Consider the following 16,277-nt stretch of genomic DNA (forward strand, 5'->3'; position numbering starts at 1 on the left):
GTGAGTGTTCCAATCGCCATACATCATACACCATAATACTTTTCCTGTCAAACCTCTGTGGTATTTTGTTGTTATCAGTTAAGGTCTCAGAGTAACTCAGCAGGATGAACAGAAACATGAGGTAACAGAGGGAGTTGTGATACCGTTTTCCAGCCTTCTCTTTGCACATGTACTGTAGGCTAAGTATGTATAATATGGATTTAATTCCCTGTAAAGATCCTGTTAGTTTTAATTGAAACCGTTTACCTGCTGAGCTACTGCAATCAAATGCGAACAAAAAGAAATGAAATGAAATGAAAACATTTAGAGTCTTTGCGTCTCGCTGTAATATTGAAGTTCAGTTTTTAAACATATTTACATGTAATCCCTGTTTGATGAGGTGGGGAACATTTCTATGTATTTCCTGGTCAGCTACACATATCACTCTCAAATGGAGAGCTTTGTAAGTTCTTATCTGAAAACTGTTTTACACTATGGTCAAACTGTACAACATCAATAATTTAAAAGTAACTAAATATGCAGAAATGGTTTTCTAATTCAAGTTAAAACATTTTTTGTTTTTGTTTTATCAGAGGGGCAACATATTTGACCATATATCTTATGTAAAAATCGATCTGTTTGTATGTGTGTATGTATGTATGTAGTGTATGTTTTGTCATACAGTTATGTAAAAAGGAAAACATTTAAAGTAACTTTTTCCTTCTTTTCTGGAATTTGGTAAAAACTTTAAAATGAACTCAAATGTAGAGCACCATTGTAAAATAGCATTGAATGTACTTATTCGAAATAAATTACATTCCAACATTGTTGGTATTAATATATAATATACAAATCAGATTTTGTATTTCTTCAAGTATAATTTCAAGTATTTCTTCCATTATGCAGAAGAATCCTTTATGCCATTGCAATGTGAGGCCCTCTCAATAGAAAAGTACTGCACCATTACACTTCAGTCAACAGTAGTAGCTGGCCTATTGGCTTGTGAACCCATCTCAACAGTTTAGACAGTGCTACAAGCTTTAACTTCAAATCCAAAAGTGAGTTACCCAATGCTACCAAAACAAAATTGACAAACAGGAGTTACCGTAACAAAAAACACAAAGTCATATTGAGACTTGAATCTGCCTAATAAGTTGCTGCTTGTTAGGCTTGCTCTGAATCTAGAAACACACGCACAAACACACACAGACACAAACTAACATATGAAAAGATACAGTGAGCAGCATATGATTCATAAGGGCTGTTGTGACTGGAGGGGAAGCCAGGTGAGGCATGTACCTTACAGGAATATCAACAATATTAGTGCAATAGTTTACTTCATTTTTATCACATGGATTGGATCAACCTGCTAATCTTATTGTCTTTGTTGTGTGAGTATATTTGCTTGCATGATGGTCTCTATGGTTGTTTATAATGTTACCAGGTCTGGACTTTGTGCATAGGTTGCATAGACATTCATGTATTATGAAGACATGTGCATGTTTCACTGTTATTCTTTTCATAGAGATCTGTGGCCATGGACAGTCCTGAGGACCAGTGGTGCTACCCAGCCTCTAACTTGTTCTGCCCAGTTCAGTGTTCAGTTCTAGGGCTCAGGTAACTCTCTACCTGGTGTTCCTGGTGGGCATCCTGGTCACCATCCTGGGCAACTCTGTGGTCATCATCTCCATCGCCCACTTCAAACAGCTCCACAGTCCAACCAACCTCTAGCCCTGGCTGACCTGTTGGTAGGGATAGTTGTGATGCCCTTCAGCATGATGAGGAGTGTTGAGGGATGCTGGTACTATGGCAACACTTTCTGTCTCCTCCACTTCAGCTTCTACGTGTTTTTTACCTCTGTCTCCATCTACCACCTGGTCTCCATCGCCATCGATCGCCATGAGGCGGTCTGCAACCCTATCCTGGTCACCATCATGGGCAACTCTGTGGTCATCATCTGCATCACCCACTTCATGCAGCTCCACAGTCCAACTGTGGGTGAGGGTTAGTAGATGTGTATAACTGTATATGTAGGGTAGGACTGTATAGGAGCTGTTCTTATTTCATCACCACACACAATCTTGAGTGTCGGCCAGAACACTACTTCAAGGCCAGGATCTTCAGGGTAGGAGAGGTGCACGTTGGAGATGAGGCAATGATGAGACGAGACATGATGCAACCACTTTGTATTGAAAGACGAATCCGTTTACAGGAATGCTCTCAAGCAACCAGTGTGTTATCACAGTGTGTGGTTAAGGTGTGTGTGGGATATGTGTGGTTCTGAAACAAGGGAGAAAGGGGAAAACAATAAGTACAAAGCTACTACATAGCCCGCGTGCACATATCTACGCTGACGTGTTAACTCAACAGGCTAGTCAGCTCACGGCATCCCCAAGCATGTAACACAACAGATTAAAGTAAAACAATGTGCGTTCTCTCTCTGGCATGACGTATGGTGCTGCTACTACAAATTAAGAGTCATCAATCATCGCCACGGAGTCCTCTGTGACGTCGGCCGGAGATGACTGCCACTTCGGTCGGGCATGCAGCCCAGGTAAGTACAGTCAGATGAAACAAGCCCAGAAGTGGTCAGCAAGCACTTGTGCATGCTTCTACCGCCGGCGACTGAGAAGCTCCTCCTTGAGGTAAACGATCTGAGGCAGGGAGCCATCAGGCTGCCCCATCAGCAGGCAGTTGGGTGTCACAGGGTCTGGATCGCTGACATCAGATGGGACGTAGCCCAACAGTTTGGAGTTCAGGATCCCTTCCACTTCGATGAGGATGGTGCGGAGGACCTCTTTCTGCAAGGGCTGGGCACCAACTGTGGTGTACAGGGCAGTCTTTACGGATCGAATCTCCCGCTCCCACACCCCCCGAAGTGAGGAACAGTAGGAGGATTAAAGTGGAAGTGGATTTTCTGTGGGGCGAGGAGCAACTGAAGGTCAGCAGACATTGCGGCATATGCCTCACTCAGTTCTCTCTCACCACCTTTAAAGTTGGTGCCCTGGTCTGAATAAAGTTTGGCAGGGGTTCCCCTCCTAGCTATAAACCTACGCAGGGCCATTAGAAAGGAGGTAGTGTCAATTGAGGTCCGGACGTCCAGGTGTACAGCCCTGACAGTGAGTCATTTAAATATTATTCCCCTCCTTTTTTCTGTGCGCTGCCCCACTTTGACCACAAACGGCCCGAAGCAGTCAACGCCTGTTGAATGGAAAACTGGCTTAAAGAGATGGAGGCAGGCCACAAGTCAGCCATTCTGGGTACTGTTGGCTTAGCTTTCCAACTGCGGCATTCTGCACAATTTCTTTGGAAGCGACGGACTGCCTCTCTTCCTTACAAGATCCAGTACATCCGTCGGATTTCAGCAAAGACACGTTCTGGTCCTGGGTGCCTCAGACGGCTGTCAAATTCCTCTATTAGGAGGCTGGTCACTGGATGTGAGGGATCCAGGACCACAGGGTATAGGCTGGTGCAGATCTTCTGACCGGCGGGGGAGACGACCATCGACCCTGATGAGCTCTCCAGTGTCGTCCAGTTCTGGGGACAGGTTCAGGAGGCGGCTGCTGCGTTGAACGGGTTTCCCTGCTTTAAGGAGATGGAGTTCTTCAGGGAAGATGTCACACTGAGCCCTGCTAAGGAGAAGTCTCTCAGCCTGGCGGTAATCCTCTGCATTAGCGCAGCTCTCCTCTGTAGCCGCCCCATGTAGCTCCTGGACAGTGGCTTGTAGCAGTTCCTTCCATGTGCTGTGTTGGTGTAGGTCTGAGTCTGACTGATTTACGGCTACTGATGACACACCACAGAAAGTTGACTTGCGCAACTCAGTAGCGTCTGGAGGATCTCCCACTGCACTGGTAGGATCGTCAGGCCACGGATTAGGATCCCTAAGCAGAAAGGGGGGCCCTTGACTCCATCTGTTGGGTCTTACCAAGTCCTGAAGAACTTTGCCACGAGTGATATTGTCGACTGGGTTCTGTGCCGAGTCGACATATCGCCATGTGTGCTGGTCAGTCAGTTCTTGAATCTCAGCTACGCGAGTGCCAACGAAGACCTTGAAACGGCAAGATTCCGATCGCAGCCAGGTCAGCACCGTTGTAGAGCCTGTCCACATGACTGTCTTCTTAATCTCCAGAGTGAGCTCATCACTAAGGAGTTTGGAGAGCTGGGCTCCTGTGAGTGCACCACACAGCTCCAGCCGGGGCATTGAGTGCAAACGTCTCGAAGCTACCCTGGATCGGGCCAAAACAAAGGCCAGGTGTGCGGTGCCGTCATTGTCCACCATCTTAAGATCTTAATATCTTAAGTAAACTAAATATATATAACTAAATATTAATATAACTAAATATTGGTGTTAACTTTTTCAAATATTTCCCATTCTACCTGGCAGAGGCTGATTTACCAAGGGATCCTTTAATTAATACCATAAATAAACATACACATACACAGGCATAAGTAACTCATCAATAAAGTGGATCTTTCAGCGTCATGCATGTGCTGTGCTGTGACTGGAGGGGAAACCAGCAGAGGGGTGTGACTCCAGGAATATCAAGAATATAAATGTTATTGTCATCTTGACTCTATCATTCTTATTTCATTTCATGGATTGGATTGATCTATAATCTTGTCTTTGTGTGAGTGTGATTGTTATGTGTTAGTCCCTTTGTTGTTTTGGTCGTTTATACTATTATCAGGTTTGTACTGTATGCTGGTATAGACTAGTAGTATGTGGTGTATACTTGTTTGGCTAAGGTTTCAGAGACATACAGTGCAGATGTGTGCTTATTTCACAATGTTATTATCTTCACAGATTTCGTTTTTTATGGAAAGTCCTGACGACCAGTGGTGCTACCCAGCCTTTAACTTGTCCTGTCCTAAATCGGTGTTCAGTTCTGGGGCTCAGGTAACTCTCTACCTGGTGTTCCTGGTGGGCATCCTGGTCACCATCCTGGGCAACTCTGTGGTCATCATCTCCATCGCCCACTTCAAGCAGCTCCACAGTCCAACCAACATGATGGTGATGTCTCTAGCCGTGGCTGACCTGTTACTAGGTTTAACTGTGATGCCCTTCAGCATGGTCCGGAGTGTCGAGGGATGCTGGTACTATGGTGATGATTTCTGTCTCCTCCACTCCAGCTTTGACATGTTCCTCACCATTGTCTCTATCTTTCACCTTGTTTCCATCGCTATTGATCGCCATGAAGCAGTCTGCAACCCTATGCTCTACTCAGCCCACATCACCATGCCTGTGGCCTGGATCATGATCTCAGCCAGCTGGGTAATAGCAGGTCTGTACTCTTATGGCCTACTTTACTCCAAGGCTAACGTGGCTGGACTAGAGGACTATCTGGAATCTATTAAATGTCTGGGTGGTTGTTACTTATTGTTCAACCATCTGTGGGGTGCATTAGACACACTGATATCCTTTTTCTTTCCTGTGTCTATCATGATGGGTTTATATGCTGAGATTTTCCAGGTAGCTAAGGAGCATGCCAGGAGGATAGAAGACGGTAGCCATGGAGGGGTGAGGAAACTTAATGAGGGAGAGAGGAGGGGGGCAATGTCGAAACGCTCAGAGCGCAAAGCAGCCAAGACACTAGGTATAGTGGTGGGAGTTTTTATATTCTGCTGGATGCCATTCTTTGTAAACTCCACCATAGACCCTTACACTAACTTTAGTACACCTGCTATTTTATTTGAGGTGTTTGTGTGGTTAGGCTACTTTAACTCCACTTTAAACCCTATTATCTATGCTATGTTCTACCCCTGGTTCAGGAAATGCATTAATGCCATTGTTACCATGGAGATATTCACCAGACACTCATCTGATATGAATGTGTTTGTCACTTGACATGTCATTATTGTTGCCAGTGTGTCAGCTTAACAATTAAGTTTAAACAGATGTCGTTTAGTGAGTGTGTCGCATAAGCTGTTCCATATTTTCCCTCTCAGCCTACAACCCCAAACAGCATCATACATTTCCTGTCAAACTTCTGTGGTCCTTTTTTGTTTATTCATCAGTTCGGTCTTAGAGTAACTCAGCAGGATCAACAGAAACATGAGGTAACAGAGGGAGTTGTGATACAGTTTTCCAGCCTTCTCTTTGCACATGTACTGTAAGCTAAGTATGTATAATATGGATTTAATTTGATACAAATATCCCGTAAGACTTATTTGAAACAGTTTCCCTGCTGTGCTACTGCAATCAAATGTCAACTATGTGAAAGATAAATAAATAAACTATTCCATTAAATCTGTCTAAAGCCTATGCCTCTTGTTGTTGGAGTTCATACAGCAGTGTTCAGTTCTGGGGCTCAGGTAACTCTCTACCTGGTTGCTTCTGGGGGGCTTCATGGTCACCATCCTTTTTTCAATTCAATTCAAGTTTATTGTCATATGTACAGGATACACAAGTATACAAGTACAATGAAAAGCTTTGTGCCGCTGAGCAACCTACAACAGTGCAGTTTTTAATAATCAAATAGATAGTAGCGGACAATATTAACAATAAAAGATAAAAGATCAGATGATAATAATAATAATAACAAATATAAAAAATATATACACAATACTCACTGACCAATGTAATGAAACAGTGAGGGTAGGCAGTTGCAAGGTGGTTATAATAAGTGCAAATGTGCAAAGTCTATGCTGGGCAGTGCAGCACTCAGATTGTAAAGTCGTGATGTGCTGGAAGGAGGTGGAGGGTAATAATCCTGGGCCACTCTGTGGTCAATGAATGATAATAGAAAATTTGGCAAAGATATAGAAAGAAAAACTGAGTTGGGTTACGTTGACCCATGATGCGCATCAAAGGGACAATGCTGTCATAGAGCCTTGCACTAGTTTTACCACAACTGGAAAACTGTGTGAAGAGCTATAGTGGTTAGCCTACTCTACATGTAACTTGGTTCAGGAATTGTCTTCATCTCATTGTCACCCTGAATATATTCAACAGACACTCCTTGTGGCCTGTGCGCCCGCTTTTACAACCTCAACAAACCAACATGTTATGTGTTCTCGGTCGCTATTGTTAAAATAGATTTTTATTAACCTCAATCATTACCTGTATGATTATAAACAGGTGTACTGCGTGTAAGGGCCACATTAGCTGTTACATATTTTTCTGTTCTGCCTACAACAAGTCCCATTCTTGTTTATTCTTATTCATCAAGAATTCAGAATTCATGTCAGCAGGATCTAATGTTAGCAATAGAATAAGGTAATGAGGAAAGTTGGGTCAGACTTATAACCGCAAATAAACTAAAATGATCCAAAAAATGCCAGTTTGGATATCCAATGCAATCCAACATTACCCAAAACCTTCCAGTACCAAGACCAGCATAAACCATACCAACGCAGAATGTTTGAAGTAAAGCCTGCCTAACTTGTTGCTTGTAAGGCCTTCTCTAGAGCAATACACACATACACTTACAAACACGCACATGTATGCAACTCAGCAATAAAGTGGGTATAGCATGCAGCACGTGATGCATGTGGTCTGTTGTGACTGGAGGGGAATCCAGTAGAGGGGCGTATCTCCAGGAAAATCAAGAATATAAATGTTATTGTCATCTTGAGTCTATCATTCTTATTTCATGGATTGATTGATCTATAATCTTGTCTTTGTCATGTGAGTGTGATGGCTATGTGTTTGTCCCTTTGTTGTTTTGGTCATTTATACTATTAGTAGTATGTGGTGTATACTTATTTGGCTAAGGTTTCAGAGACATACAGTGCACCCCCCTCTATTGTCTGTTCTATATATCCCAGCATCAAATTATTCTTACTGTACACTGAGGGCACTAGTATGAGTAAGCACAGTAAGTTTCAGGCATGTAACACTTTCCTAGTCAGTGTTAGCACGGGGGTGCATTAAGCCTGCCATGAAATGCACCCCCTCTATTGTCTGTTCTGTATATCCCAGCATCAAATTATTCTTACTGTACACTGAGGGCACTAGTATGAGTAACCACAGGAAGTTTCAGGCATGTGACACTTTCCTAGTCAGAGTTAGCATGGGGTGCATTTCATGGCAAGAAGGAATACAACAAGCCTGTCGTGAAATACACCCCCCTCTATTGTCTGTTCTCTATATCCCAGCATCAAATGGTTCTTACTGTACACTGAGGGCACTAGTATGAGTAACCACAGTAAGTTTTAGGCATGTGACACTTTCTTAGTCAGAGTTAGCAGGGGGTTCATTTCATGGCAAGAAGGAATACAACAAGCCTCTCGTGAAATGCACCCCCCTCTATTGTCTGTTCTGTATATCCCAGCATCAAGTGATTCTTACTGTGCACTGAGGGCACTAGTATGAGTAACCATAGTAAGTTTCAGGCATGTGACACTTTCCTAGTCAGAGTTAGCAGGGGGTGCATTAAGCCTGCCATGAAATGCACCCCCTCTATTGTCTGTTCTGTATATCCCAGCATCAAATGATTCTTACTGTTCACTGAGGGCACTAGTATGAGTAAGCACAGTAAGTTTCAGGCATGTAACACTTTCCTAGTCAGAGTTAGCAGGGGGTGCATTTCATGGCAAGAAGGAATACAACAAGCCTGTCATGAAATGCACCCCCCTCTATTGTCTGTTTTGTATATCCCAACATCAAATGATTTTTACTGTACACTGAGGGCACTAGTATGAGTAACCACAGTAAGTTTCAGGCATGTAACACTTTCCTAGTCAGTGTTAGCAGGGAGTGCATTGCACTTACATCAAATGGAAAACAAGGCCTCCCATGACATGCTCTCCCCCTGCATACGTTTCTTCCCTTCTACTCCAGCATTATTTACATTTAATAGCATAAATGTAATACCAATACATATGTATGCATAGGGTGGACAGGTCTGAAATCAGAATAGTCCATGGTAGGTATGGGATTATTAGGATTGTAATTGTTGGTAAAAGTCAAAAAGTCAAATTGTCAAAGTTATGGATGCATGTGCATGCCTCATATTTCATGAGGAACAAAAAAGCCTCAAGGACCCACAAAGTCCGCCATGATGGATTTCCCTGTACAGTGATAATTTTGGAAAACCTTATAAATTCCTCTTTTCTTGAACCAAAGCTCTAATCGACTTGAAATTTTGTACAGATATGTATCATTTATGTATTTAAAAACGTTACTTAAGATAATTGAATCAAATACAAAATGGCTGAAAGGGGTGTATATTTATGTAAATGTACACATAGTCTCCATATGTTTGCGTCACTAAATCAAATGTAATTTTGAATGATTTTTTTTCAAACCTAATAGGGTTCAAGATGACATCACTCTGAAGTACCATGTACAATTTCACCTTGGTATGTCACAATATGATTGAACTAGAGTTGTTTCAACCTTGGTTAAGATGCTGTTTAGTAGATACGTAACCATAGATGATGCTGACAGTATTGTGCCCATTGCGGCTATCGCTCTCTTTAGTATACCATGATAACTTCAGCTAGTGGGTAGTGTTCAGAAAAAGTGTGTGTTGAGTGTGCCTCAAAGCTCCACACCAATTAACAACTACACCATGGCTGGTTGGTAGTTCTAGTTAGACAGAATGTGCATTATATTGTATATTTGCCTATTTCTAATGAAATAGCCTAACAATTCGCTGAATATCCTGGTCAAGTATTCACTCAACATGAAAGATCCACTCTTGGAATGGCAGAGAAAAACATGATGGGGATGTTGTTAGCCCTGGCTGACGTGTTAGCTTAACTGTGATGCCCTTCAGTATGTTCCGGACTATACAGGGCTGCTGGTACTATGGCAACACTTTCTGTAACCTCCACTCCAGCGTAGACATGTTCCTCACCTCCGTCTCCATCTTCTACCCTATGCTGTACTCAGCTCACATCACCATGCCTGTAGCCTGGGTCATGATCTCCACCAACTGGATATTAGGATATCTGTACTCCTATGGCCTCCATCTACTCCAATACTTTTGACGGAATAAAGGACTTTCTGCAGTCATTTGCTGGGGTGGCTGTACTTTCATTGTCAATAATCCGTGGGGAGATCTTGAACATAATCATTATTGTCTTTCAACCAGTGTTTATAATGCTAAGTTTGAGCGTCATGGTTATTCAATTAGTTCAACTGAACATTGTACATTCAAATTAGAATCCCCTGCATATAGGTAGAGGATTAATGAATAATTCAAATTAAGGGGACAACAGACATCTAAAATTGTGTTTTTCTCCTTCTCTATGCAACACAAACACACACCTGCATGTGCAGCTCATTAATGAACATACATTACAGTATCCAGCATGTGATACATGAGGCCTGTTGTGACTGGAGGAGAAGCTGGCAGAGGGGTGTTCCTGAGGCCATATCAAGAATATAAATGTTATTGTTCTCTTCACTTAATCCATTCAATCCAATGATCACAGTATCTTGAATGTCTAACTTCCAGTGGTGTGTGCGTGTATTTGCTAAGTGTGTAAGTTGACAATATGCTCTTAAAGCTCATTTGAATAATTGCTTATGTTATATGGTTTGTAGTGTATTGCTTACTAGGAATGGTGTATGTGTTATTCTGCAAAGTTCCAGTAGATGTGCATTTATGTGCATATATCAAATAATTTAAAGCCTTTAGTTTCCAGATACTGTGTCTCTGGCCATGGACCGCCCTGAGGACCAGTGGTGCTACCCAGCCTCTAACCTGTCCTGCCCCAGATTAGTGTTCAGTTCTGGGGCTCAGGTAGCTCTCTACCTGGTGTTCCTGGTGGGCATCTTGGTGACCATCCTGGGTAACTTTGTAGTCATCATCTCCATCGCCCATTTCAAGCAGCTCCACAGTCCAACCAACATGATGGTGATGTCTCTAGCTCTGGCTGACCTGTTACTAGGTTTAACTGTGATGCCCTTTAGCATGATGAGGACTGTACAGGGCTGCTGGTACTATGGCAACACTTTCTGCCTCATCCACTCCAGCTTTGACATGTTTCTCTCTTCTGTCTCCATCTTCCACCTGGTCTCCATCGCTATTGATCGCCATGAGGCAATCTGTAAACCGATGCTCTACTCAGCCCGCATCACCATGCCTGTGGCCTGGATCATGATCTCAGCCAGCTGGGTAATAGCAGCTCTGTACTCCTCCTGCCTGCTCTACTCCAAGGCTAACATGGCTGGACTAGAGGACTTCCTGGAGTCTATCAAATGTCTGGGTGGTTGTTACTTATTGTTTAACTCTCTGTGGGGGACACTAAACTCAGTCATAGTTTTTTTCTTCCCTGTATGCATCATGGTGGGTTTGTATACTGAGATCTTCCAGGTAGCTAAGAAGCATGCCAGGAGGATAGAGGATGGCAGTCATGGAGTGGGGGTAAATCTTAACCAGGGAAGGGAGAGGGGGGGAGTGTCGAAGCGCTCAGAGCGAAAAGCAGCCAAGACACTAGGAATAGTGGTGAGTGTGTTTATATTCTGCTGGATGCCATTCTTTGTTGACTCCCTTATAGATCCCTACATTGGCTTTGCTACACCTGGGAAACTGTTTGAGGTTTTTGTTTGGTTTGGTTACTTTAACTCCACTCTAAACCCTATAATCTATGCTCTATTCTACCCCTGGTTCAGGAAATGTGTTCATCTAACTGTCACCCTGAAGATATTCATAAGTCACTCATCTGATATGAACGTGTTTGGTCATTGATCTGGAGGTTTTTTAGGCCAGCATGTCTGCTGGTATTTTAACTAAACAACATGGTTGTGATGTGTTCACTGTTTGGCTTGTTAAAATAGATTAATCAGAACCTCAGAACACCAGCATGTAGGTATTATCAGGTAAAGGTGGTATGTGTGTGTGCTTTTCTATTTGTTTCTCCCCTTGGCCTTAAACACCAAGCTAAATCCTCACTACCTCTAATTAATTACAGCCCATCCCTCCTCTAAAGTCCTTCATTCTGCCCCTCCTTCAGAGAGCAAAAGAGTATATTTTACCGTAGCACGTATTGGCTAAGCCTGCTGCTTATCAAGACTTCCTTAAACCTTTCTGCTGTGCTGCTGCAATTAAATGTAACAAAGTTGTGAAAGAAAAGTATAATCTTTTGACTTACAGTTTATCTTATACTGCATAATACACAGTTAAACGTACCTACACTTACGTGTTGATAGAAAGTTAGCTACAGTAGCTGTCCATTTGACATGTAGGCCTACCACATACTCCTAACAGGAAAATGTTGTGGCAAAAAAACATAACATGGACTCACTTTAAGAGATTAGCCTACTTATTTTTTTATGGAAGTAGAATGGATTTTGGAAGTGGACAAAATACTAAAAAGAGAACAGGATTAACATGAAGGATCACATCTGCTACCCTATTTGAAATGAAATTGGGAACTATAAACATAAACAATGCCAGTTATAATGTGTATATATTACATATATCTCCCCTGGGAATTTTGCCCCAAATACTTTTAGAAAATTATTAAACCACAAATTACCAGCTGTCAATTATGACAGCTGGCTCAACCATGCATTTAATCACTTTGTAATGAACTAAATATGTTTGGGGTAAGACAATTTAACAGAGAACATTTATAATACATTTTGATCAACGTGACATAAGCAATTGATAATGTAGGAAAAAGCAGACAATTGTAGGCTACATAATAATTTGCATGAATGTACCAGAGTATTGGCAATTTGTTGAAAGAACAAGAAACTCATTCATGACTTTTATAAGGTGCATAAGTAACTAGATTATTTGTAGGTTAACAAGTACTTACTTTTAATTGTGATTAGAGAAATGTAGGTACCAAAACTACATCACAGGTACTGCAATATCTATCATTCCAGAAATGTGTGCATGTCACTGACATCTTACTCTACTTTTCCCTATCTATAAAACAATGCGGAGCATCACAATTAGCTTATAAGGCCCCGCTTAACACATATGACATCCTAAAAACAACTAGCCCTGTATTCTTGAGGTGATCTCATAGCACAATATTGTCCAACATTAAGACATGCAACTCACTGATTTTTTAGATAAGGGACAAAACATGTCCTACATGGAAAAGTCAAATAAATACATTCCTAAGAAGTATTCCTTTAAACAAAGGAATTTACTTTTAAAGGAATTTTGTGTGTTCATGACATACATCTCACTAGTGCACAGTGCCCTTGATGCAGTCAGTGATGTCGGTGAAACACACACACATGCACAGATTCCTGGAGCTGTATTTGAGGAAAATGCTTTCACATGTTTCTATAGAATACTGGAATACAATAAGCTAATTTTAAAATTAACTTATTGTTAATACATTCATTTTTTAAGCTTTGTTGGGGTTAACATTTTCAATATATGCACATAGTCCCCTCTTTTACAGCAGTCAATCTGCTCTTAAAATCCAATCAGAATGATAGAGTGATTTCACCTGGCTAGAACTAGTTCACACTTTTCCCTGTGCTGATGATATGACTTACTGAAATGATGTTAGCAGTCATTTTATGCCAAGGCCTAGCAAGCTTTACAAACACAAAATGTATGTCGCTCCCAATACTTTTGGTATATGTTGTGCCTTAGTTGGAGGGTTGAGATGGTGCAGTTTAGGTTATACCCAGGATGGTAAAAGAGGGGCATTCCAGTGAAATACTGGGGCACAAGTCTATGTCCCAGTCCATCCCTGCACACACCTGTTAGTTGGAGGTTTTAATGTTTGACAATGCAGTGCCTTGACATCACCTCAAGAGGGGTGCAATTACTGGGCTAGTTGTTTGGATGTCATTATATGCAATACAGGGCCTTACAAGCTAACTGTAAAACTTCACAGTGTTTTGTAGGTAGTGTTCCTTCTGAACAGATTTTTATTTATTTGTGTGATTCACATGAATTCATGGTTATTATTAATATTTGGGGGCGTGCTGTTCAATGAAAGTTTAAGTTAGCAAGCTTAGCACAACTGCTGAAAGTCAGCTTCTATTAAGACCAGGGAAAAACATATTCTAACAACTCCAATGATACATTTAGTCAAGTAGTTGATTTATTATTTATTCAGAAATGTTGTACAAATATGTATGATACTACTATGACAGCCTGTTAAAAGGCTTTATTTACATTTAACTGTAGTAGCTCAGGAAGTAAAAGGTAACAGGAATTCTTACAGTATTACAGTATGTAAGATCAGCAGCATGCTTAGCCAACATGTGAAACAGGAGCCTCCTTGGCTCTATGAGGAGGGGCAGGAGGGAGGACTGTAAAGGAGGAAAATAATCAAGCAGAGGTAGTGAAGATTTAGCTTGGTGACTCAGGCCGAAAAGACACACACTTCTCTTTTATTATCGACACAGGTTAATTGGCTGAGGTCTTAATAAACCTTCTTTAGCGAGATAGACAGAGAACACATTACATGCAGGGTTGTACAAAACCAGAAGACACGATGGCCACTATACACCTAACTAATGACCAAACACATTCATGTCAGTTGAATGTCTCATGAATATCTTCAAGGTGACAATGAGATGAACACATTTCCTGAACCAGGGGTAGAACAGAGCATAGATTATAGGGTTTAGAGTGGAGTTAAAGTAACCAAACCAAACAAACATCTCAAACAGTTTCCCAGGTGTAGCAAAACCAATGTAGGGATCTATAAGGGAGTCAACAAAGAATGGCATCCAGCAGAATATAAACACACTCACCACTATTCCTAGTGTCTTGGCTGCTTTCCGCTCTGAGCGCTTCGACACTCCCCCCCTCTCCCTTCCCTGGTTAAGATTTACCCCCACTCCATGACTGCCATCCTCTATCCTCCTGGCATGCTTCTTAGCTACCTGGAAGATCTCAGTATACAAACCAACCATTATGCATACAGGGAAGAAAAAAGTTATGATTGAGTTCAATGTCCCCCACAGAGAGTTAAACAATAAGTAACAACCACCCAGACATTTAATAGACTCCAGGAAGTCCTCTAGTCCAGCCATGTTAGCCTTGGAGTAGAGCAGGCAGGAGGAGTACAGAGCTGCTATTACCCAGCTGGCTGAGATCATGATCCAGGCCACAGGCATGGTGATGCGGGCTGAGTAGAGCATAGGGTTGCAGATTGCCTCATGGCGATCGATGGCGATGGAGACCAGGTGGAAGATGGAGACAGTTGAGAGGAACATGTCAAAGCTGGAGTGGAGGAGACAGAAAGAGTCGCCATAGTACCAACATCCCTCAACAGTCCTCATCATGCTGAAGGGCATCACAGTTAAACCTAGTAACAGGTCAGCCAGAGCTAGAGACATCACCATCATGTTGGTTGGACTGTGGAGCTGCTTAAAGTGGGCGATGGAGATGATGACCACAGAGTTGCCCAGGATGGTGACCAGGATGCACACCAGGAACACCAGGTAGAGAGTTACCTCAGCCCCAAAACTGAACACTAATCTGGGGCAGGACAAGTTCGAGTTTGGGTAGCACCACTGGTCCTCAGAACTGGCCATGGCCAAGAGAAAACTCTAAAGACTTTAAATCATGTGAAATATACATACATACATCTATAATACTAACAGCAACAAAAAATCAGTACAGTCAAAAGTCAATACCATTATCCCCAACAGTCCATACAATAATCAACATTATAGATTACAGTATACATATGACAAAGGTAAACACGAAACACCCTTGTAAAAGAAAGACCAACGTCATCTGATCATGATGAAGAGTGTGTAGAACAATAACATTTATGTTCTAGATATTCCTGGAGGCACACCCCTCTTCTGAATTCTTGGTTTCCGTCCAGTCATATCAGGGCAAATGAATCACATGCTGATGAGTTATGCATGAGATGAGTTGCATGCAGATGCATGTTTGTGTGTGCATGAGAGAAAGAGAAAAGTGTGTGTGTGCGTGTTTGTTGCTGCAGGAGAAGGCAGAAGTAAAAAAAAACAAAAAAAACATCTCCTTACAATGTTTCTGAGTTGAGACTGCAAAGAGTATTGTGTCTTGATTAAAATATGAATCCTATGAACACAATTTTGCACATGCCATTTTTTGTCTTACCATGACATTTATCATAGAGATGTATTGTATGAAAGCCCTGAAGGCGTAATATCTCATGCATATGGCTGAATTATTTTATTATTATTTATTTGGTGGGAATAATTTACCTATGCAAGCAAGTTTTTTAATTGCAAAGCTCAAATGCATTTCGTCACAACAGGGACTCAGTTTCTTGGGGTGTTTAGAGATTAGAGATCTGTATCTGTATAGGGAGTCAGGTGGCTGAGCGGTAAGGGAGTCGGGCTAGTAATCTGAAGGTTATCGGTTCGATTCAGGCTGTGCCAAATGACGTTGTGTCCTTGGGCAAGTTACTTCACCCTA

At 41.9% G+C, this 16,277-nt stretch overlaps 3 protein-coding genes across 3 annotated transcripts; 2 read left to right on the forward strand and 1 right to left on the reverse strand.

Moving 5' to 3' along the window:
• The first annotated feature begins 4,795 nt into the window (after window positions 1-4,795).
• LOC136947607 (trace amine-associated receptor 13c-like) lies at window positions 4,796-5,824 on the forward strand. The gene has a single exon (XM_067241735.1). The coding sequence runs from the start codon at window positions 4,796-4,798 to the stop codon at window positions 5,822-5,824; it is 1,029 nt and encodes a 342-aa protein (XP_067097836.1).
• A 4,768-nt stretch (window positions 5,825-10,592) lies between these two features.
• On the forward strand, window positions 10,593-11,621 carry LOC136947609 (trace amine-associated receptor 13c-like). Its single transcript, XM_067241737.1, has one exon. The coding sequence runs from the start codon at window positions 10,593-10,595 to the stop codon at window positions 11,619-11,621; it is 1,029 nt and encodes a 342-aa protein (XP_067097838.1).
• Window positions 11,622-14,368: 2,747 nt separating this feature from the next.
• On the reverse strand, window positions 14,369-15,397 carry LOC136947610 (trace amine-associated receptor 13c-like). The gene has a single exon (XM_067241738.1). It carries the CDS (start codon window positions 15,395-15,397, stop codon window positions 14,369-14,371), a length of 1,029 nt encoding a protein of 342 aa, XP_067097839.1.
• Between the last annotated feature and the right edge of the window lie 880 nt (window positions 15,398-16,277).

Source organism: Osmerus mordax, chromosome 8 (assembly GCF_038355195.1).
Source record: "Osmerus mordax isolate fOsmMor3 chromosome 8, fOsmMor3.pri, whole genome shotgun sequence".
NCBI classification, from domain to species: Eukaryota; Metazoa; Chordata; class Actinopteri; order Osmeriformes; family Osmeridae; genus Osmerus; species Osmerus mordax.

Coding starts and splice junctions, on each gene's coding strand:
- LOC136947607 (XM_067241735.1), top strand. CDS start 4,796: ATGGAAAGTCCTGACGACCAGTGGTGCTACCCAGCCTTTAACTTGTCC.
- LOC136947609 (XM_067241737.1), top strand. CDS start 10,593: ATGGACCGCCCTGAGGACCAGTGGTGCTACCCAGCCTCTAACCTGTCC.
- LOC136947610 (XM_067241738.1), bottom strand. CDS start 15,397: ATGGCCAGTTCTGAGGACCAGTGGTGCTACCCAAACTCGAACTTGTCC.